We start from the raw sequence: 22195 nt of genomic DNA on the forward strand, positions 1-22195 counted from the left end.
GAGACACACACAGAGATCAGTGGTACAGAGTTACAGGCAGCAGAGAGCAGGTGGGACTGGAACAGGACAAGTTGGCAAGCTTATGGAAAGCCCATTTGGAAGACAGCCTGGTCAAAGCCCTTGTGGTTTATGCAAGAGGAGAGGACTGGCTGTCTAATGTTTCACTTGGAATAAGAGAAAAAAAAAGGAACTCTGTGGGGACCTGAAAGAAAAAGGCGATCATGTGGAGAACTCTAAAGGGGCCAAGTTTCTTCGGCAAGACACTGGAGTGGCTGATGGAAGTACATCAGTTGTGGATATCCTGGAACAACACAACTCTCTCTAAAAACCGACAAGAACCTTCCTGAGCAGTAACCATTTACCTTTCGAGCACCAAAGCCTGGTGAACTTTATAAATGTTAAATTCTGTGCACAGTATAAGAATGGCCTGCATCCAGTGAACTTGGAGGAATGAGAAGTGAGATTGGATTGTGAACCAAAGACCTTTTCTGAACTTACACTCACATTACATACACGTGTGCTTAGAATTAGAAGGGGGTTTAGTTAGGTTAAGAAAGTCAATAGTGATAAGTTTGATTCTATTTTCATGTTTAAAGATAATTAAAAGTAACCTTTGTTTAAGTAACCATTTATCTTGGTGAATATCTACTGCTGCTGGGTTTTGGGCTCCTCTGGTCTTGTAACAGGAGACAGAGGGGAAAGGGAAGAGAGGAGTCAGAGGAGGACGTGGGGGGGGGGGGGGCGTTTAACGGAAACTGGAGAAGTCGAGGTTCACGTCATCCAGGTGGTTCCTCCATCAATTTGCGGGTGGTCTCAGTCTTGGCAGTGCACGAGACCGTGGACAGACACGTCGGCAGGGGGTATGGGCTGGAGAGCTGAAAAGGGCGGCCACTGGGAGACCCGGGCCGTCGCGGTGGACGGCGCCGGGGTCCTCGGCGAAGCGATCTCCCGGTTTGCGCGCTGTCGAGGCCGCAGCGGGTGACTGGAATGGAACAGCCGAAAAGTGTTAGCCTGAAAGGAAATGTTTGCTGAGGGCAAGGGATCAGATTTAGGGTTTCCTTTCAACTTGAAAACCCGGCTCTTTAAAAAAAAAGACCCATCCCTCCATGACTCTGATTGGCTCCCCACGTTCCCCAGCTCTGGCTTCTCATTGGTCATCGCCACGTCCATCACGACAGACCCCGGAAAGGTTCGCTCACGCCTATTTTCAGCCCGGGCGGACGTTCGACGACGGGGCGGGTTTATGAAATGATTATAAAGGGAGGTTTCGGGCAGCAGCGGCGGTCCCTTCGCAAAGCGCCATCCCGCCTTTCACCTTCCGTCCGCGACCTTGGGCGGGTTCACCTCGGCCCGCGCTCCGGTCCGTCTGCCCCGTCCAGCCTGGAACGACGTCCGGCGCAACAACTGGGGGCGCGGACGCAGGTTCCGCGCGACGTTTCGGTCCCCGTGGATCTGAGCAACGCGTTCAGTTTCGAGAGAGGGAGGGATCCGGTGGAATCGCGTGGTTGTGCGCGGGTCAAGGTGCAAAAGTTCATGTAAATTGCAATTTCTTGAATGCAAGATTTAAAAACTAAATAAGTAGTGGACAAAATTCCCGACAGGATCAGATTTTTTTAAAAGTTGCAATCCGTTCCAAAGCACTAAAATATTAAGCGCTCCAAGGTTTTTAATTTGCAAGCTCTCTTCCAGACAGAAGCGGCTCTGACATGCTCTTTCACCTGTTGCCTTTGTCAACAACAGTCCATTAGTGAAGTCTCTTGAGCACTCTTCAAAGCTCTTGCAAAAGCTGTGTCGAGCATTAGCAGAGCTCCAGTATTTCAAATAAGGTCTGTTTTAAAGTGTTTGTACGTGATCTACTCTAACAATTCGCATTCCAGATTTTATTCAAAGTTATTTGCATACATTTTGGTTGGACCATATTGAAATGACGGCACTCTTTATACATATTCCCTGCATTTCAGGGCACTGTAATATTTCGGACAAGGCAATAATAAAGTAGTAAAAAAGCAACACTGGAGAAACTCAGCAGGTCAAACGGTGCACTTTATATAGCAAAGGTAAAGATACATCGCTGACGTTTCGGGCTTGAGCCCTTCATCGAGGGATGGAAAAATATCGGCAGGCGTCCAAACAAAAAGATAAGGGGAGGAGCACCGTCCCAAAGGCGGGAGGTAGTAAGGAACCGGTGGAGAAAGGGAGGGAGGGCAACCGGGGGGGGGGGGGGGGGGGGGAGGAGGGATGGCTCCGTGAATAGAAAGGGAAGGGGGTGGAAAACTGAGGGAAAGAAGACAGGGGAAGGGAAGCGTGAGCGCTGCTGTGTGAATCATTCCGATCCAAAGTCCACAGACTGTACATCAGGCTTTAATTAGCTTAAACTTGTACACACCAGTTTCAGTACACTGCTGCCTCCACCTGTCTTCTGATTGTCCCCAAAAGCGCCAGTTTGAGTATTTATACATGCCGGTGATTGACAGCAGGCAGGTGGGGCCAGCCTCCCAGGTTGCCTACCTGCAGGTACAGTGGTGCCCCCTGCAGTAGGCCAGTAGGTATGTGGCCAGTGTAGTGGTTATATCACCACATTCACCCCCTTCTTAAAATGAGTCCTTGCTGGGGGGGGAGGTGGGTAGGGGTCACAGTGTTCTCAATACTGAGTAGTATCTACAAATTCAGGCAGTCCGGTTGTCATCTGTGCCTCTGGGACCATTGCAGGACGGGCTCCTGGTCAATGGTCAGTAGGGGTATGGCCGCCTGAGGGTTGACTGGGTCTGGGGTGGCCGACAGTGTGGGTGGGGTGGTGTCTGGCACAGTAGGGGTGTAGGCGTGAGGTGGTGCCACGGGGAGTGGGGCTCTCTGGAGAGACAGAGAGAGGATGTCGGCTCCCAGGGGATGAGCCAGAGGTGCCCTGGGTGAGAGGGCTGGGCCCCTGCTGGTGCCAGGCCCTGGTCGAGATGGTGTCCATTGAGGTACCTGACATAGACCTAGTTTGGGTTCGAATGGAGGAGGTGCGCCTGCTTGACCAGGGGGTTGGATTTTTGGGTCTTCATGTGTTTGCCGAGGAACACCAGTCCCGGAGACGTCAGTCATGCTGGCAGGGAGACGCCAGTCGCTGATTTCCTGGGGAATTAAAAAAGGCATTCGTGAAGGGTCTGATTGGTAGCCGTGCAGAAGAGTGACCATATGGCGTGAAGCGCCTCAGGGAGGGCCTCTTACCAACAGTTGCTGGACCATCCTTTCGACCTCAGAGCCAGGAGGACTGCATTCCAGATGACCCCAGTTTCGCGTTCAACTTGCCCATTGCCCCTGGGGTTGTGGCTAGTCATGCGACTAGATGCATTTCCTTGCACCATCAGGAACTGGTGCAGCTCCTCACTCATGAAAGTGGACCCCCGGTCGCTGTGGATGAATGCCAGGTATCTGAACATGGTGAAGATCTGCACCACCGCCTTGATAATAGAGGTGGTAGAGGTGTCAGGACAAGGGATGGCGAAGGGAAAATGGGAATATTTGTCTATGACCGAGAGGAAATAGACATTCTTCTTCGTGGAAGGCAGTGGTCCCTTGGTCGATACTGAGTCGCTCGAAGGACCAAGTGGCCTTCACCACGTGGGCCTGTGGTGGGTGGAAGAAGCGCGGTTTGCCTCTGCACAACCCTGCTGGACTCATTCATTGTCTGGATTTCTTGGACGGTGAAGGGGAGGTTCCAGCATTTAATGAAATGGTATAGGTGTGTGACGCCCAGGTGGCAAAGGGTGTCATGCAATGTCTGAAGCTGTTCGGACTGCGTACTGGCGAAGGTCTGGGATAGGGCATCGGGGAAGTCATTGAGGTCCCCTGTCCTATACTGGATGTTATAGCTGAACATGGCCAGCTTGATTCTCCAGCACAAGATCTTGTCGTTTTTGATCTTGTCCCTGTGGGTGATGCTGAACATGAAAGCCACTGCGCACTGGTCTGTGAGAAGGGTAAACCTCCTGCCTGCCAGGTAGTAGCACCAGTGGCGGACTGCTTTCGCCTGGACCTCCTTTTCAATGGCGGAGTGCACAAGCTCCCCAGTGGAGGGTCCTGGAGAAGGCCACAGATCCGCCCCCTTGATTGAGGGTGGCAGCGTGTCCTGTCTGATGTGGGCGAAGGCCACTTGCACCTCCACGGGGAGGGGAAAGGTGGTGGCCTGGGCCAGTGGGCAGACCTTGTCCAAGAAGCGGGGGACCCACTGGGAGGAATAAGAGAAGAGCCCTAGGCACCTGCAGAGGTCCTTGAGCATATGGGGGAGGGGCAGTTCCTTTCGAGGACGCATGCATTTGGGGTTAGGACTGGTGACACCATATTCCACGATGCAACCCAGGATGGCGAGGCAGGTGGTGCTGAACACACACTTCTCCCTGTTGTAGGTGAGGTTCAGTCCCCATTTTGAATTTTCAGCATCTGCATTTTTTTTGTTTCCATGGATAAATTGGAAGGATAAATTTACCAAAATGATACCTACCTACCCTCTGCTCCTCGGTAGATTTAGTGAGTCGTTTCTGAGTTTGTGACATCTGACCTGTAGGAAGAGACTGAGTAAAATTGGCCTGTACTGTTACGAGTCCAGAGGACCCCAAAACCCAGCAGCAATAGATATTCACCACGACCAATGGTTACTTAAACAAAAGTTGCTTTTAACATGAAAACAGAATCACATTTTAACTTTTCTCTATTAACTTACTTAACCCCCTTCTAATTCTAAGTGCATGTGTGTGTCAGTTCAGAAAGGTTCTTTGATTCACAGTCCAATCTCACTTCTCATTCCTCCAAGTTCACTGGTTGCAGGCAATTCTTAGTCTCTGCACAGAATGTAACATTTATAAAGTTCACCAGGCTTTGGTGCTTGAAAGGTAAATGGTTACTGCTCAGGAAGGTTCTTGTCGGTTTTCAGAGAGAGATTTGTTGTTCCAGGACACCCACCACTGATTCCTCTTGATCAGCCACTTCAGTGTCTTGCTGAAGAAACTTGGCCCCTTAGGGTTCTCCAGATGATAACCTCTTTCTTTCAGATCAACACAGAGTTCCTTTTTGTTTCACTTATTTCAAGTGAAACATTAGACAGCCAGTCCTCTCCTCTTGCATGAACCACAAGGGCTTTGACCAGGCTGACTAAGTACTCACAGCCCGACTTCCAAATGGGGTTTTCCACAAGCTTGCCAGTTTGTCCTTTTCCAGTCCCAGCTGCTGCTGTTGACTGTAACATATAGAACTGATCTCTGTGTCTCTCCCTCACACAGAGAGAAAACCCGTTTTACTCTCTCTGCTTGCAAAACCACATGATCCTCCTAGAACAGCAAGTTCTCCTCCAGACAGAACGTGGCTCCGACAAGCTCTTTCATCTGTTGCCTTTTTGTAAACAACAATCCATTCGTGGATTGGGCACTCTCCAAAGCTTTTGCAAAGGTTCTGAGGCCCTGACATGTCTAGCATTAGCAGAGCTCCAGTATTTTAAATAAGCTCTGTATTAAAGTGTTTGTATGTGACCTACACTAACAAACCCTGCCCCAATTTATCTCCCAAAAACAGAACATCTACAGATACCATGGTCAAAGTAGAGACACAGTGCGGAGAAACTCAGCAGGTCAAATCGTGTACTTTATATAGCAAAGATATTTAACCAACGTTTTGGGCTTCGGCCCTTCATCAAGCATGTAACATTGGTTATGTAAATTTATCTTTGCTGTATAAAGTGAAGAGAGTAAAGTTTAGGGGAGACATCAGGGGTAAGTTTTTTACATGGAGTTGTGGGTGCCTGGAATGCCTTGCCAGGGGTAGCGGTGGAGGCTGGAACAAAAGGGGCATTTACATTTTTGACCTGCTGAGTAGATACAGTATTGTGTTGTACACACTGGAGTTTGGATCAATGAAAGTGCCAACTATTTTAATTCTGCCATCCACTCCTGTGCTGACGTGTCTATCTGTGGCCTCATGCATTGCCAACCCCATAAATTGGAGGAGCAACATCTCATATTCTATCAGGGCACTGTCCAACTGAATGGCATTAACATCAACTTGTCTTCTTTCCTCTAGCTCTCCACCCCCTCTCCATTCGCAGAGCCATCTTCCCTCCCCCCCTCCCCCCGTTTGCTGCTGTGCCCTCCCTCCCTTATCCACCTATTACCTCCTGCCTGTGGGACTGTGCTCCTCCCTCCACCGTTTTTTTTTCAGACGCCTGCCAACATTTTGCTCATATCTTGATGAAGGCCTCAAGCCCTTAACGTCAGTTCTGTATCTTTATCTTTGCTACATAAAGGACACTGTTTGACCTGCTGAGTTTCTCCAGCATTGTGTTTGTACTCAATGGAGAATGCTTCACTGAGACACTTAAACATTTGACAGGATACTGATTCCTGAGACCATAAAACTGTGGGCCATTTTGCTGACCTGAGTGAGTTCCATTTGCCTGTGTTTGACCCATATCCCTCTCAATCTTTCCATGTACAAAATCTTTTAAACATTGTAATGGTGCCCATCTCTACCACTTCCTCTGGCAGCTCGTTCCACATAGAAAGGATGTGGAAGCTGTGGAGAGGGGGCAGAGGAGATTTACCAGGATGTGGCCTGGATTGGAAAATATGTCTCATGAGTAGCAGAGCTGGGCCTTTTCTCTTTGGAGTGTAGAGGAGATTTAATAGAGGTCTACAAGATTCTAAGAGGCAGAGCCAGCCAGCCCCTTTTTCCCAGGCTGGGAGAAGCAAACACCAGAAGACATCTGTACAGAGGGAAGGGAGAAAAGTTTTTACACGGAGAGTTGTGGGTGCCTGGAATGCCTTGTCTGGCGTGATGGTGGAGACTGGAACACTGGACTTTTAGACAGCAACATGGATGAAAACAAAATAGAGGGTTACGAGGTAGGGAAGGTTTAGTTTTTGTTTGGAAGAGCCTGTACTGTACTTGATATTCTTTTTTGAATATTTTATATCCATATAACAATTACAGTATGGAAACTATTGGTCTTCAGCATCTTGGCCTATGTACTAATGGACAAGAGTGCTTTAAACATGTAAGTTTCCTAGCATTTGCAGATCTATTCTGTTAGATGCTGAAGACCAGTAGTTTACATTTGCAACTTGCTTGCAAAGCAATGTTACTATCACTAATAATAAGTCCGCACCAATTTAAGTGAACTCCGCTAGTCCCACCTACCTGCTCCCACTCCGTAACCCACCAGTCCCCTCACATCCATGCACTCATCCAACCTCCTCTTAAATGACAGAATTGACCCTGCTGCATTCCACTCAGCCCCCACTCTCTGAGTGAAGATGCTTCCTCTTGTGTTACTTGTAAAGTTCTGCCCCCTAACCCTTAACCAATGACTCATCGTTCCAATCTCCCCTATCCTCAAGGAGAAGGGCCTATTCAAATCTACTCTGTCTATCCCCCTCATAATTTTAAATACCTCTATCAAATCCCCCCTCAACCTTCTATGCTCCAATGAATAAAGACCCAGTCTACTCAATCTTTCTGTGTATTCTAAATACTGCAATCCAGGCAACATTTTAGTAAATCTTTTCTGCACCCTCTCTACCTTATTGATATCCTTCCTGTAATTTGGGGACCAGAACGGCACACAATATTTATTTATGATTTTCCAGTCTTGAACTCAAACAGCATCAATGTTAACATGCCCAGCATTGACAATTTGCAATTTTCCAAATTATACAGTTTCTGTAGAGTTTATCTCCCTTCAATCCCAACTCCCATATTCAACACTGGATGTATAAGTAACCACAGTTATACAGGACACTAAAGACATTCACAACAAAGGGATGAAACATATGGCAGGATTTAGTGGGTCGTCACGGCACGGTGGTCAGAGCTCAAGATGTTTCATTTTCTTGACTTTACCTGGTCAGGATGAGTTGGACCCCCCCCACCCCATGCCCCCTCCTCCCAAGCAGTGGAGGGGTGAGCAGGCAAGGTGGAACGGAAAGACACGATGGTCTCTCGATAGTCGAGCACCCACAAAATTTAAATATGGCTGCCAAATTTTTTTGAAAGTGTCGTATTTTTTCCTTAAGTTGTAAGTGATTTTCTCCAGGGGAACACAGCTTTGCATTTCCGTGTTCCAGTGAATAACGCTCAGGCAGGAGTCAGATTTCCAGGTAACCGCTATGCACTTCCTGGCCACTGCCAACGTGATCATCACACATTGAATTTGGAATTTGGACAGATTCATTGTAGGTCCATTATGTTACCTTGCAGGAACAACTCAGGGTCCTGCAGGAATTTTTTACCTATGATTTTACCTAGGGCTTGGCCTAGCTCCGCCCAGAAGGGCCTCACCTTGGTACACATCCAGGTTGTGTGCACAAGGGTTCCTGTCTCAACGCCGCATCTAAAACATTGATCTGATTTCGATCTGTTCAATTTTCCCGGTGTCATGGAGAGCTGGTGCAGAGAATTGTCCTGTGCCAGCCTGTACTGCGCATTGATGGTTGGAGTCATGCTGGTCTGACACCAGCACCGCTCATCAATCACTGTTCCTAAGTCTGACTGCAACCTTTGTCTCGATTTATGAAGGCCCGGCTTGGGTCCTTCCGCCTGGAGCAAGAAAAATCAATCCAACTTTGTCTTAAATATATTTACTGAGATAATAAGTTTTAAAATATCCTTGTGTTAAACTACTGTATATACTCATGTAAAACTCATGATTTTTAGACCACTTTTTAACGTTAAATTAATGGGGTCAGCTATGACACGGATACTACTTTTGACTGCGGTATGTACCACACTGACAAAAGGCAAAGGAGGAAAAACCCAACACCCAACCCCAACCAACCGATTTTCCCCTGCAACCGCTGCAACCGTGTCTGCCTGTCCCGCATCGGACTTGTCAGCCACAAACGAGCCTGCAGCTGACGTGGACTTTTACCCCCTCCATAAATCTTCGTCCGCGAAGCCAAGCCAAAGAAAAAGAATGTACCACACTTGTGTTGTTTGATCCGATGGGTGGGTGGGCAGACGGGACCGGCTGCTAATTCCACGTTCCAGACTTCAGGAGCTCCAATGGGTGAACAACTGGGGTCGAGGCATCACGAGCTCCGATGGTGGGGGTCGACTTTTACACTAATATATACTGCTGAAGAGTGATCGCTCTCTGTTCAATTCTGCTCTTTTGATGGCGAATTTAGAGACTGACGTGACAGGTCTTTTATTGAGCCTCAGGTGCCGTGCTCTAAATCTTTCCCCTTCAATGCTAACCCCACCATGACACTTCTGGCTGATGAACTGTTCAAAGATCAGATTCTTAGTCAAAGAACATAGATGAGATCACATTCAATCCTAAGATTCTTTGTCCTTTAGGCTAGGCAGAATTTCTTCTTACTGGTAGCGCAAAAAGCTGTACTCCAGCAAAGATACACACATATAAGAGAGAAAACAAGAGGCAATTGCAAACAAACTGGTTGTGCAGTACAGAAAAAATAGATTCAGTCATAAATAATGTGCAAAGTAAGAATCTGTAAATGATTTTGAGTTTGTGATCGAGGAAGGAATCTGATGGTGAAGGGGGAGCAGCTGTTCCTGAACCTACTGCTGAGAGCTTTGTGGCACCGACACCTCTTTTCCTGATGGCAGCAGCGAGAACAGAGCGTGTCCTGGGTGGGGTGGATTCAATGGCAGCATTCCCTGTCGATGTTCTCGATGGTGGGGAGAGTTTTGCCTGTGATGTCCTGAGCTGCGTTCACTACCTTTTGCAAGGCTTTACACTCGGAGATATCGGTGCCCCCATACCGGGCCTGGATGCAGCACACTTTCCACCACACATCTGTAGAGGTTGGCCAAAGATTTGGATGACGTGCCAAACCACCTGAGGAAGTAGAGGTGCTGGCGGGCTTTCTTCATTTGTGTGTTGGGTCCGGAAAGATCCTCCAAGGTAATGACTCCCAGGAATTTAAATTTGCTCACCCTCTCCACCCCGATCCCCGATGATTACTGGATCGTATGCCTCTGGTTTCCCCCCTCCTAAAATCCACAAGGTTTTTGTGGGACTCAATAAAGTTTCCTACCTTGAGTACAGTTGGATACTGTGCACGGAGACAGGCTGGGCGGCGCTTTTCAGTTTGTCGACAATATACCGGATAAGGAAGAGGAGAATAACGAAAACTATCACTGAAATGGAGATCATGCCTGCTGCATCGAACAAAAAGATAATTGCAAACAATAGTACTGTATTAATAAAAATTGATGGCATGGCTTCTCTCCCCATCTGAGACCATCTTCATGCCTTTTCCTTTTAATATACCGTATATACACAGTGATACACAGGGATTAGTCAATCCCCCTATTTTTGGCCTCAGCCGCCCACCCACCAGAGCTCCCAACACCTCAACTGCAGACTCTCGCCCAGGCCACCCACCTATCCAGGCTCCCAACAGGACTTACCACCCTGCCCCGGGCAGGGTGCCCATCCGACTCCAGATGCCTCAAGCAATGCAGGAATTAACCACAGTCAAATGTAGCATGTATGTAATAGTCAGCCCCTTACACTTTACCCTAAAATTTGGCCCACAAAATTTGACTATTACACGCATACATGTCAGAAATAGAATTTATTGTCATAAAATTTGATATTTTGTGGTAGCGTCTTAGTTCAGGCATTTATATTATAACCACCTTACGACATTACTGTAAAAATAAGAATGCTCAAAAAATAAGGCAGTGTCTGTGGTTCATTGATTATTGAGGAATCTAAAGACTGAGGGGAAGAAGCTGTCCTTGTGCCACTGAGTGCTCATCTTTAGACTCCTGTACCTTTTCCCCGATGGTAGCAGAATGAAGAGGGCATGGCCTGAGTGCAGAGTGTGAAGGGGGCATGCCCTGGGTGCTGGGGGTCTTTGAGGGTAGAGGCGGCTTTTTTTAAGACACCGCATCAACAAGAGGACTGAAGTGGAGTCTGGTGCCTGTGATGTCGCAGGCCAAGTTATCAACCCTCTGGAGTTTATTCTTGTCCTGGGATTGGTGCCTCCGTATCAGGCAGTGATGCAACCAGCCAGAATGCTCTCTGTGGTCCACCTGCAGAAGTTTACGAGAACCTCATGAGAAAGTCATGGATCCAGGAAGTGGGGGGCGGGGTGGAAATCAGAGGCCTAGGGTTTGTAGCTTCTTGACCAGCTCTGAGGGAATGATGGTATTTAAGGCCAAGTTGTAGTCTATGAAAAAGGTGATCCAGAGCTGAGTGGAGAGCCAGTGATATTATATCTGCTGTGGAGCGATTGTGACAAGAGGGGAATTGCAGTGGGTCCATATTTTTGCTTAGATACGTGTTAATTCTGGCCATGACCAGCCTCTCGAACCAGTTCATCACAGAAGAAGTTAGTGCTACTGGGCTGTAGTCATTGAGGCTTCTCCCACTACTCTTTTTGGGTACAGGGATGATTGATGCCTTTTGTATCACTGTTCTCGCTAAGTTAGGTGCGGAGACGCACACAGTTTGCAACCAGTGCTCAAAGGGAATTAATGTGTGCACAAAAGGTATCTGGGAGACAATGCTTCGTGGAGTGACAAAGTTAAATCTTAATTAAATGCGTTGCTTCGTAGAATGCAATCATACCCGTATGATATTAAAACATGCCAATACAGTTTTATTAGCCAGGAGAGATCAGCTGGGCCAAAATGATCTTGAAACAATTTCAAGTTTACATTTACACAAGTATTCAGAGCACCCAGACTTTTGTCACGGTAAAAAAATTTGCACAACACAAGATTTTTGCGCACCCTGATTACTAAAAGTTAGACCAGTGATTCTCAATCTTTTACTTTCCACTCACATCCCACTTTAAGTAATCCTTATGCCATCGATACTCCGTGATCAGTAAGGGATTGCTTAAAGTGGGATATGAGTGGGAAGGGAAGGTTGAGAATCACTGCTCTAGACCCAATTGTTACTGAAATATTTGGCTTGAGAAAAATTGTCATTGGCCCATTTCCTTTGGAGTTCTGAAACCATGCACATAACGAGTCAATGAGGTACGATTAAAACAGTGGTTTTCAACCATTTTCTTTCCACCCACCTCCCACCTTAAGCAATCCCTTACTAATCACAGAGCACCTATGGCATAGGGAATACTTAAAGTGGTATGTGAGTGGAAAGAAAAAGGTTGAGAACCACTGAATTAGAGGGAACGTTGAAGGGGATGTGACATTACTGGCAAGGCTGGAGTTTATTGTCTTCCCCCAGTTGACACCTAAAGGAGGTGGTGACTAGCCTTCTTGATCCATTTCAGTTTAATGGTGGCAGGGCAAGATGGACCTGACGGGAAACCTAGCAGGGGAGATTACCACCCTTGTGCTTCTTGATAAAAACCATGGATTGGGATGTACAGTCAGAGCAGTTTCAGAGAGAAAAGGCAGGCCTGTTTGTAAATGGTTAGAATACAAAGTTTAAAGTTATTGTCAGTTATTGACGTCACACACAACCCTGAGATTCTTCTTCCTGTGGGCCAGGCAAAATTTCTAATTACTGGTAATTGTAAACTGCACTCGATAAAAAAGAAATGTATACAAAAGATAGACCGTAAAAAAACTACCTGTGCAAATATAGAAAAATAAATATTCAGTAATAACTCATAAGCAAAGTAAGAGTCCTAAATGAATGAATCTGTTGTTCAGGAGATTGATGGTTGAGGGATGGCATCTACATTAAAACCTCTGGTATCTGGCACCTACAGGGATTGGAAGATGCCAGATAAGCGATTCTTCCAGATGCTTGAAACTCATAATTACAATGCCTCTTAATACATCTGCTTCAGAGTAAACAGTTTAAAATACTAGACTGTACTTCCACTGAACAAACTTCACTTCCATAAAGTATTCTACTTTATTTTCAGTCACATTATTGAAAAACATTTAACCGTCGCTGCATCTGCAGGTTCCTCCGCTTCCACGGAGCCACCAGAAAGATAGATAATTAACTCTCCCTCCTCCCCCCCCCCAAGTTTACAGATAAAGCCTTGTTAATATACTTAATAATATACTATAAAATACTTATTAAGCAGGGATAAAGACGCACTTTAGAAGAGTCACCCCAATGGCAAGTGGCATCAACCAGCTCTTCATCTTGAGTTTATATTCAAACTCAACTTTATTCAAACTGCTGCTACAAGCAAAGAACCATAGAACACTACAGGACCGAAACAGGCCCCTTCGGCCCTTCTAGTCTGTGTCTAATCCCACTGACCCGCACCCTAGCCCTCCGTACCCCTCCCATCCATGTACCTGTCCAAATTCTTCTTAAATGATAACATTGAGCCCGCATTTGCCACTTCAGCTGGAAGCTCATTCCACACCCTCACCGCTCTCTGTGTGAAGAGGTTCCCCCTAAACTTTTCACTTTCACCCTTAACCCACGTCATCTGGTTTGTATCTCACCTCCCCTCAGAGGAAAAAGCCTATCTACATTTACTTTGTCTAACTCCTCATAATTTTAAATATCTCTATCAAATCTCCCCTCATTCTTCTAAACTCCAGGGAATAAAGTCCTAACCCAGTTAACCTTTCCCTGTAATTCAGTTCCTGAAGTCCAGGAAACATCCTAGTAAATCTTCTCTGCATTCTTTCTATCTTACTGATATCCTTCCTGTAGTTAGGTGACCAAAACTCCAAATTTGGCCACACCAATGCCTTATACAACTTAACCATTGTGATAGTACAGATCTATCACCAATGTACATAGTGTATATAGTTATTGTATCTAGACTGTGCTTACACCTATTGTCTGGGCCTTAAAGGGTTGTGTCCCTAGCCAGGTCGGATCATTCCGGACTGGTCGGCCACCTGTGAAGAGCTCCGGTCTTTTGCTAATAAAAGCCTTGGTTTGGATCAACAAGTCTTTGGTTCTTTCGACGAACTCTACAATTTTATTAGCAAAAGGCAATTCATTAGGAGTGAGGTGCGTAGATTAATCAAGTCCCTGGCTATCCAAATCATTGTCCATCCGATCTCTCAGAACACCTTCCAATAATTTACCTACTACTGATGTCAGGTTCACTGGCCTATAATTTCCAGGGTTACTTTTGGAGCCCTTTTTAAACAACGGAACAACGTGAGCTACCCTCCTATCCTCCAGCACCAAACCCATGGCTGAGGACATTTTAAATATTTCTGCCAGAGCCCCTGAAATTTCTACACTATCATCCTTCAAGGTCCGAGGGAATATCTTGTCAGGCCGGGGTGTTTATGCACCATTATTTGCTTTAAGACACCAAGCACTTCTTCCTCTTTAATCTGTTTAGGTTCCATGACCTCACTGCTTGTTTTCCCTACTTTTCCCACCACTCTGCACCAGTTTCCTGAGTGAATACTGATGCAAAAAAAGATTTAAGATCTCAACCAAGGCACGCTGCTAACTGAATATTTGCCTCCATCTTCACCAAAGGTTTATGTGTGACTTCTGAGAATTTTAAACTTTTATTTCAATTTTTATGTATTTTCATTTTTTAAATTTATTTATTTTGCTTGAATTCCAGATATCAGGGGTTTTACCAGATATCAGGGGTTTTATTGTATTCCTGAACCCAGATGTACGAGTCCTGTGACACCAACTCCTCTTTCCTGACGGCAGCAGTGAGAACAGAGCGCGTGCCGGGGTGGGGGTGGATCCTTGATGATCGCTGCTGCTCCTCTCCGTGGGCAGCGTTCCCCGAAGATGTTCTCGATGGTGAGGAGGGTTTTGCCTGTGATGTCCTGGGCTTTCCGCTCGGAGGTATCGGTTCCTCGTACCAGGCCATGATGCAGCCGGCCAACGCACTTTCCACCGTAGAGGTTTACCAGGGTTTCCGATGATGTATCACACCTCCACAGGCTCCTGAGGAAGTAGAGGCGCTGAAGTGCTTTCTTCACGATGACATTCGTGTGTTGGGTCCAAGAAACGACTTCTGAGATGACACCTCTCAACCAGCTGATCCATCTGCCTCCTGTACGCTTCCTCACTGCCATCTGTGATTCTGCTGACGACCATAGTGTCCACGGAAAATTTGTAGATGATATACTGGAGTATAGAAATAGGTTTGAAGGCAGATGTTAGAATTTAGGGCATAAAACAAACTTGTGGAGGAACTCAGCTGGTCAGACAGAATACATGAAGGCAAACAGGTCATCAACATTTCAAGCTGAAAGTGAGCAGAATCCCAGAGGGGGGAGGCATCAGTAAATGAAGTGGACCAAAGAGGGGTGAAGGATGACAGAGATGTGTGGGCCATGCATATGTACTTACACAGATACACACCAAAGTGGAAAAACGTGTCAGGTCCATGCACTAACTTGAAGCCAATCAATCAAGTGCGACTGGAATGGGAAAATCAGGACTTCAGAATATCACTTCCAAATCTCGAAAGGAAAAAAGAGCATGCAGTGGCCGACCAACATGGGGCAAGCATCTGGTGCCAGAAGGTTCTTCCATAGGAACTGTAGCAACAAAACACTGATACATCATAATCACCGAGAGTGATCACAATAAATCTTTTTTTTTGGTTGGCTGCTTCACAAATGGTTGCTTTGAAACCTCTCCTCGGTGATTGGTTACTCTTCACGTAAATGTCATATAGAGTGAGGGCATTACCACAGAATGGAAGAGTTGCTTTAGAACATATAGGCCCTTTGGATCTCAATGTTGCGCCAACCCATGTATTCCTTAAAAAAATGTACTAAACCCTTGGCAAGGCATTCCAGGCACCCACAACTCTCTGTGTAAAAAACTGACCCCCGACGTCTCCCCTAAACTTCCCTCCCTTCACTTTGTACAGATGTCCTCTGGTCTTTGCTATTCCTGCCCTGGGAAACAGGTGCTGGCTGTCCACCCTGTCTATGCCTCTCATAATCTCTATCAAGTGTCCTCTCATCCTTTTATGCTCCAAAGAGAAAAGTTGCAGCTCTGCTAAGCTTAACTCATGACTTGTTTCCCAATCCAGGCCACATCCTGGTCGATTTCCTCTGCATCCTCTCCATAGTTTCCACATCCTTCCTATAATGAGGTGACCAGAACTAAACACGTTATGCCAGGTGTGGTCTCACCAAAGATCTGTAGAGTTGTAACAGGACCTCACTACTCCTGAACTCAATCCCCCTATTAATGAAGCCCAGCATCCCATAGCCCAATCCAATCCCAAGCTCTAGATCTGAACCTCTGACACAATCAGGCATCCTTCGGCGCTCGCTCGCATCCCAGTTCCAATACCTGGTCTCCCTTCAGCCAAGTCTCAAGCTAGATTCCAGCAGTCCGCAACCCAGTGTGGGTGCCTCAACCACAGTTGGTGGCAGCCCACAACCTGTGTGGGTTCCTCACCTTGAGTTGCTAACAGCCCACCGCCTGTGGGTTCTTCAGGTGCAGAATCCCTCAATTGTCTCCGTCTCCTCTGCTTCTCCTTCTCAAATGGGGGGGGTGGTGGTGGAGGGGGTGTCTTCTCCCCGTTTTCTGGTGCCCTGCACCAGGCCTCTGCTTCCCCAGAGTTTGGAACTCCTCGTGGTCACTGCAGAACACAGGCACTGCCATCTTGGGCCCAGACCCCGCAGTCACAGAATTTTTAAATAAAACCACCGTCGGCTCCATTAACAAACTGTTGAAAGCTTGTGTGGAGCTGACAGCAGTCGGACTGGGCGGATGGACCCCGCGGGAATGCTCTGTCAATGCTCCCCCCCTCTCTGTGGGTCCACACCAGCGACAGCGCTGCCATTATAGTTGCTCCGCCAGTGCCGCCATTTTGTTTTGAGTTGCCGACCCTTGACATTAGACCCTATTTTTATTCTCCTATTCCCCTTCCAAATTCTACCACTCACTTACTCACTAAGGGGCAATTTACAGAGGTCAATCAACTTTCCAACCCAGAAATCAGAGTACTGAACAAGTCCACTGCATGTAAATAAGAACTACATTTCCCAGCATGCACTCTGCGCCATTGGCAGAACCCAGAAGTGACATTTGCCGGGGGTCTCGTGTGTTGTGGGTCAGAAGTCAGTTGAAGCAGCTCAAGGAAAATAAAGTCAGTTAAGTGTTAAACCCACGTAAAGTAATTCTTTGTGAAAAAACAATGGTCTTTTAGTGGGGTCGCTATGGTCATAGATCGAGGTGGAAAGAAGATTTGCACACCAAAGGAGTGTCACCGATACTGGCTTCATTGGGCTGCTGCTCTGCCTTTTATAGGCAGCCGACCGTGTCACCACTGGGGCGTGGCTTGCGCAGGGCCGGTGCTCATTGGTTGTCCCAGCTGCATAGGCCCGGATTGGACCTCCTGTGGTCCGCTGGCAGCGATTGGTCGACTCAACTGCTATTCCTGCGGCCTACAGGAGCTAGCGTCTCATCCCATGTGCTGCCTACCTGACCGTCATGTTTCGGCCGCTTGCTGTGTCAGCCCGTGGAGCGGGCTGTGGGCAAACGACAAAAGCACAGTGTCCAAAATTGAGGATGAACCCAGGTTTCTGCAGCTGTAAGGCACTGGCTCAGCTGGTGGAAGTCCTGATGAAGGGTTCAGGCCTGAAACTTTGGTTACATTTTACCTCCCACAGATGCTGCATGACCTGCTGAGCTTCCATTCCAACCCAGCATTTGCAGACTTTATTGGTTAACTAGAGACGGGTAGGAATTCAGCAAGTGAACATCTCTGCTGAGGACTGGGCTTCCAAAATTTATATTCCCGAGTAGAGACTGACGTCATTCCTGATTGCCCTCCCTTTCTATCCTTGACTTCACCCTGGTCCCTAATACCTATGTCCTAACTTGCATAAAATATGCATTCAAAGTTCACTGTCAAAGTTCAGATTTCTTGTCAGAGTCCATACATGACATCACATACAACCCTGAGATTCCTTTTCCAATGGGCCAGGCAGAATTCCTACTTGACAGCAGTGCAGAAAGATGGTACACAAGAAAATAGAGAAGTGTAAACAAAGAAAGAAATATAAGCAAACTGAATGTGTTCTATTCAGGGATTTTAAAAATGTGCAAAGAGTCCCTGATTGAGTTTGTCGTTGAGGAGTTTGATGGTGGAGAGGGTAGCAGCTGTTCCTGACCCCGGTGGGTGCGAGTCTTGTGGCACCGATACCTCTTTCCCGACGGTAGCAGCGAGAACAGAGTGTGCGCTGGGTGGGGTGGATCCACGATGATGGCTGCTGCTCTCTGATGGCAGCGTCCCCTGTAGATGTTCTCCATAGTGGGGAGGGTTTTGCCTGTGATGCCCACTATCTTTTGCAGAGCTTGACACTCAGGGGTATTGATGTTCCCCACACCAGACCGTGATGCAGCCGGTCAGTGCACTTTCCATGCACATCTGTGGAAGTTTGTCAGGCTTATGATGACATAACAATCCCTTTCATCCTCGCCCCTTGTGCTCTGGCAACACCCCAACCCTTTCAATTCACATTCTTGTTATCAAGCTGCTACATGTCTTTCCTCTCCGTCTTTACAACCTCCTCCAAACTCATAACCGACTGAGATCACTATGCCCCTCTGGGTAAAGCCTTTTGTGCCATCTTGAACATAAATAACTCCTCCATTGGCAGCCACGCCTCCCACCACCTGGGTTTCAATCTCTGGAGTTCCCTCTCTAAACCCCCCTTCTACAACATTTTCTCCACTTCTCTTGAAATCTAAAACAATTTTGGTCATCAGATCCGATATCTCTTTTGTTGACTCAATGTCAGGTTCCCTTCGCTACCAGTCGTGTACAACTCCTTGTGATATCTTCATGTTTTAAGGGAGGAGTTGTGTTACCAATACAGGTTTCTCCTGAAAGTCAGCAATGAATCTTCTGCCTCTGCTTCTCCGACAGCGCATTCCGGAAATTGATCATGGGTAGGGAAAAGTGTCTTGTCATCCTGCCTTGGACTCGTGCCAATATTCTTGAACCTGTGTCCTCTGCTCACCACCCCTCCTCCCAGGGGAAACATTTTCCTCCCTGCTTCTCCATCCACACACCATATGTTATTCCCCCCTCCCCCCGGAACCTGGATAAATGGTAAAAACATTAGGGTTAAGGCTGGAAAAGCTCAGCAGGTCAAACAGTTTATGTAGCAGAAGTAAAGATACATCCCCTTTGAGCCCATCATCAAGGTGTAAGCAAAATGTCAGCAGGTGCCAGAACATAGTGGTGTGGGGGTGGGGAAGGGGCAGGGGGTGGAGCGTTGTCTCAAATGCAGGAGGGAATAGGTGGATAAGGGAGGGAGGGCACAACAGCAACAGGGGGAAGGGGGGATGGCCCTGTGAATGGAGAGGGAAGGGGGTGGAGAACTGCTGGAAGGAAGACAGAGGGATGGAGAAGGGAGGGAGAACGGGGAGAGGTCTAGCAGAAAACAGAGAAGTCAATGTTAATGCCATCTGGTTGAAGATGAGGTTTTGCTCCTCCAATTTACGGGCAGTATTGGGAGGATAATACTTGAGGCCATGGTACTGGAATCAAGACCTGGCACAATCAGCTGTGATCATATTGGTGGTGGGAGGGGGGGGGGAGTGGCCTTCTCTTGCTCCTTGTTTTTTTGGTGTGTATGTACTGAATAAACACCACGGCCGAGGTCAAACGTTCTCATGCCGTGAACCTGTGCACGATACTGATCCAAATCTCCAGGTCGTCATACGCAGGGCCATTGGTCGATGCTGATTAAACGGGGTGAGGAAGACTTGCTTGTTCAAGGGCGTCCTTCTACCAGTTTGGGCAGCATGGTTAGCTCAATGCTGTTACAGCACCGGTGAGCCGGGTTCGGTTCCCACGCGGTCAGCAAGGGATTTGTGCGTTCTCCCCGTGTCTGTGTGGGTTTCTTCAGGGGGGGGGGGCTCCAGTTTCCTCCCACCCTCCAAAACCAGAGCCAATACTACTAGGCTAAGAAACAGCTTCTTCCCATGGACAGTAAGACTATTGAATGGACTGCTCGAACAATCCCTCCGAGAATCTACTATTATTTAATATTTATTTATTTTTATACATGGCAGACACTACATGAAATCACTTGTAAATATGTCATCTGGTCTACTTATTTGCATTTCTACGTTTTTACTCTGAGGACTGAAGAACACTGTTTCGTCCAGTTGTACTTTACAATTGTACGATAACAATAAACTTGAACGAAAACCTGTGGGGGGGTTATAAAAATTGGGCTGCGATACATGATCAATCACATAGGAGACTATTGCAGAGAAGCCAATAGGCTTTCAGTCAGTTGAGAGGAGGGCATACCTCTACTGTTCGGTTGTCCTCCGCTGAGCTGCGGGGGCTGTGGAACGGGAGCGTGTGGGGAGGGGCCATGGGTACAACTGGCCAATAGGTACGCTCGGCCAGATAATTGTACATTACAAGACTTGCTACTGTGCTGCATGTCGAAGTTTCACTTTAAATACACCCACTGCTTCTGTTCATCTTCTGCCCTCCCCTTTAAAATATCCCAAGGTCTTATGGTAAAATAATTTGGAAGGCACAAGAGGCCACAGCTACTGAATCAGCAGCCAGAAATCACACTGCTGGAGGAACTCAGTGGGGCCCAAAGGAAGGCTCGGCATTTTTAATTAAATTATATTTTGTTCCAGCACGATGGAAGCCAATTCTGGCCATTTAAACCCGTGCCGCCGAATTACACCCAGATTAACCTACAACGTCTTGAAGGGTGGGAGGAAACCCACACAGACTCGGGGTTTCCTTACAGACAGCGCTGAATTCAAACCTGGCGCTGTAACGGAGTTGCACTAACCAACGCCAACAGACGAAAGTCACTGTTCACGCGTGCCTCGGGTGGACTCCCTGCAATGCACTGCAACAGCAGTGAACAGACACAAACTTGAAGACTGTACAACAGTCTTTATTTGGCCGAAGGTCTCTGCTACAGTAGTGACTGTGATGGTGGCTCCTGAGTGACTGGCTCGGGAGAGGCCGGCTCAGGACTATATCCTGGTCAGCTGATTGACAGCCAGCCAAGTGTAGTCTGTTCTCCGGTGGTCTTCCTGCAGGTACAGAGATCGCTCCCTGCAGTAGGCTCATGGAGTGGAGTTAGCCCCCTAGGAATCTAATCGAGATGGCTGATTGACAGCCAGCCAGGTGTAGTCTGTCCTCCGGTGGTCTTCCTGCAGGTCAGAGATCGCCCCCTGCAGTAGGCTCGTGGTGTTTCACCACACTCCCAAAAACCCCAAAGCAGTGACTTCAATCAAGAACATTCCAAGCACTTCGGCAGCGTGGATAGTTAACAAATCTGGCACCGACTTTTAGGAGTTCGTATGTACGCCCCTTGTCGGCATGGGTTTCCTCCTTGTGCTCCGGTTTCTTCCCACATTCCAAAAACATAACGCGTTACCATGTTATATGTCTAAACAAAACCCCTCACCCCAAGAGAGAGTGAACGGATCGAATAGCTCCAACATGGTGCAACTTCCACTGATCCTCGTCCCCAAAATCCACTGTGAAGTGACCATTCCCTGTGTGATGTCCTGGTTTAATTCAGTTCTCGTGGCAACCTCCCATGAGGTCCTTGTCAATATAGACAGGAATAAGGTGAACTATTTTGCAAATGCGTAAGAATACACCCTTCTCACTGTGGTAACTGTGATGGTTATATTCAGTGATTTGCACCACTGTGGGGCGTAGTGAGTATGAACAGTTTCCTGAGATGGTGGAAGGCATCAGTAAGTAAAGTCTCTTCTTTTATTTGAATCTTGCCTCTTTATGTTATTTAAGATGTTTCCCAAGTAACATGGAGACATTTCAGTACTCACGAAGCATTCTCTTCCACAATGTGGAAGCCAAATGAAGATTGGATTACTTGCAGAACAGCTCTGTTCAATCAGGCCTGCACTTCTAGAGAGATGCCTGTCACTATTAGTTTTTGACCTCCTAAACTGCTCCAAGAAAAGCCAAAAATGGACAATGCACTAGTCCATTGGCTAACAAAATAAGCAAACTAAACCCCAGGATGTATTTTCAGAACTACAAAGTAGGAAGGTTATACTAAAACAGCCTCTGGCTGTTTTTGAGGGTAGTACAGTTGGTGTGGCAGTTAGCATAACACTGTTACGGCGCCAGCGATTGGGACCAGGGTTGAACCCCGCACTGCCTATGAGGAGTTTGTACGCTCTCACCATGCTGCGTGACTTTCCTCCGGGTGCTCCACCCACCGTTTGAAACATACTGGGGGTTGTAAGTTACCGATTGAGTGTGATTGGGTGGCACGGGCCCATGGGCTGGAAGGGCCTGTTACCGTGCTGTAT

At 47.2% G+C, this 22195-nt stretch overlaps 1 protein-coding gene across 11 annotated transcripts in view; it reads right to left on the bottom strand.

Annotated features, from left to right (window-relative positions):
- The window catches only part of sirt2 (sirtuin 2 (silent mating type information regulation 2, homolog) 2 (S. cerevisiae)), a 116171-nt gene that overhangs the window by 56216 nt on the left and 37760 nt on the right, over positions 1-22195 (bottom strand). For 2 of the 11 annotated variants that reach the window (XM_069907539.1, XM_069907537.1), the window contains 2 exons: positions 10032-10155; positions 4484-4540 (listed from right to left, as the gene is read on the bottom strand). In XM_069907539.1, coding sequence (XP_069763640.1) covers positions 4484-4535 — 52 coding nt within the window. In that variant the 5' untranslated portion in view covers positions 4536-4540; positions 10032-10155. The other 9 variants (XM_069907544.1, XM_069907543.1, XM_069907548.1 and 6 more) reach the window with 7 other exon arrangements.

This window comes from Narcine bancroftii, chromosome 13, assembly GCF_036971445.1.
Source record: "Narcine bancroftii isolate sNarBan1 chromosome 13, sNarBan1.hap1, whole genome shotgun sequence".
Lineage (NCBI taxonomy): Eukaryota > Metazoa > Chordata > Chondrichthyes > Torpediniformes > Narcinidae > Narcine > Narcine bancroftii.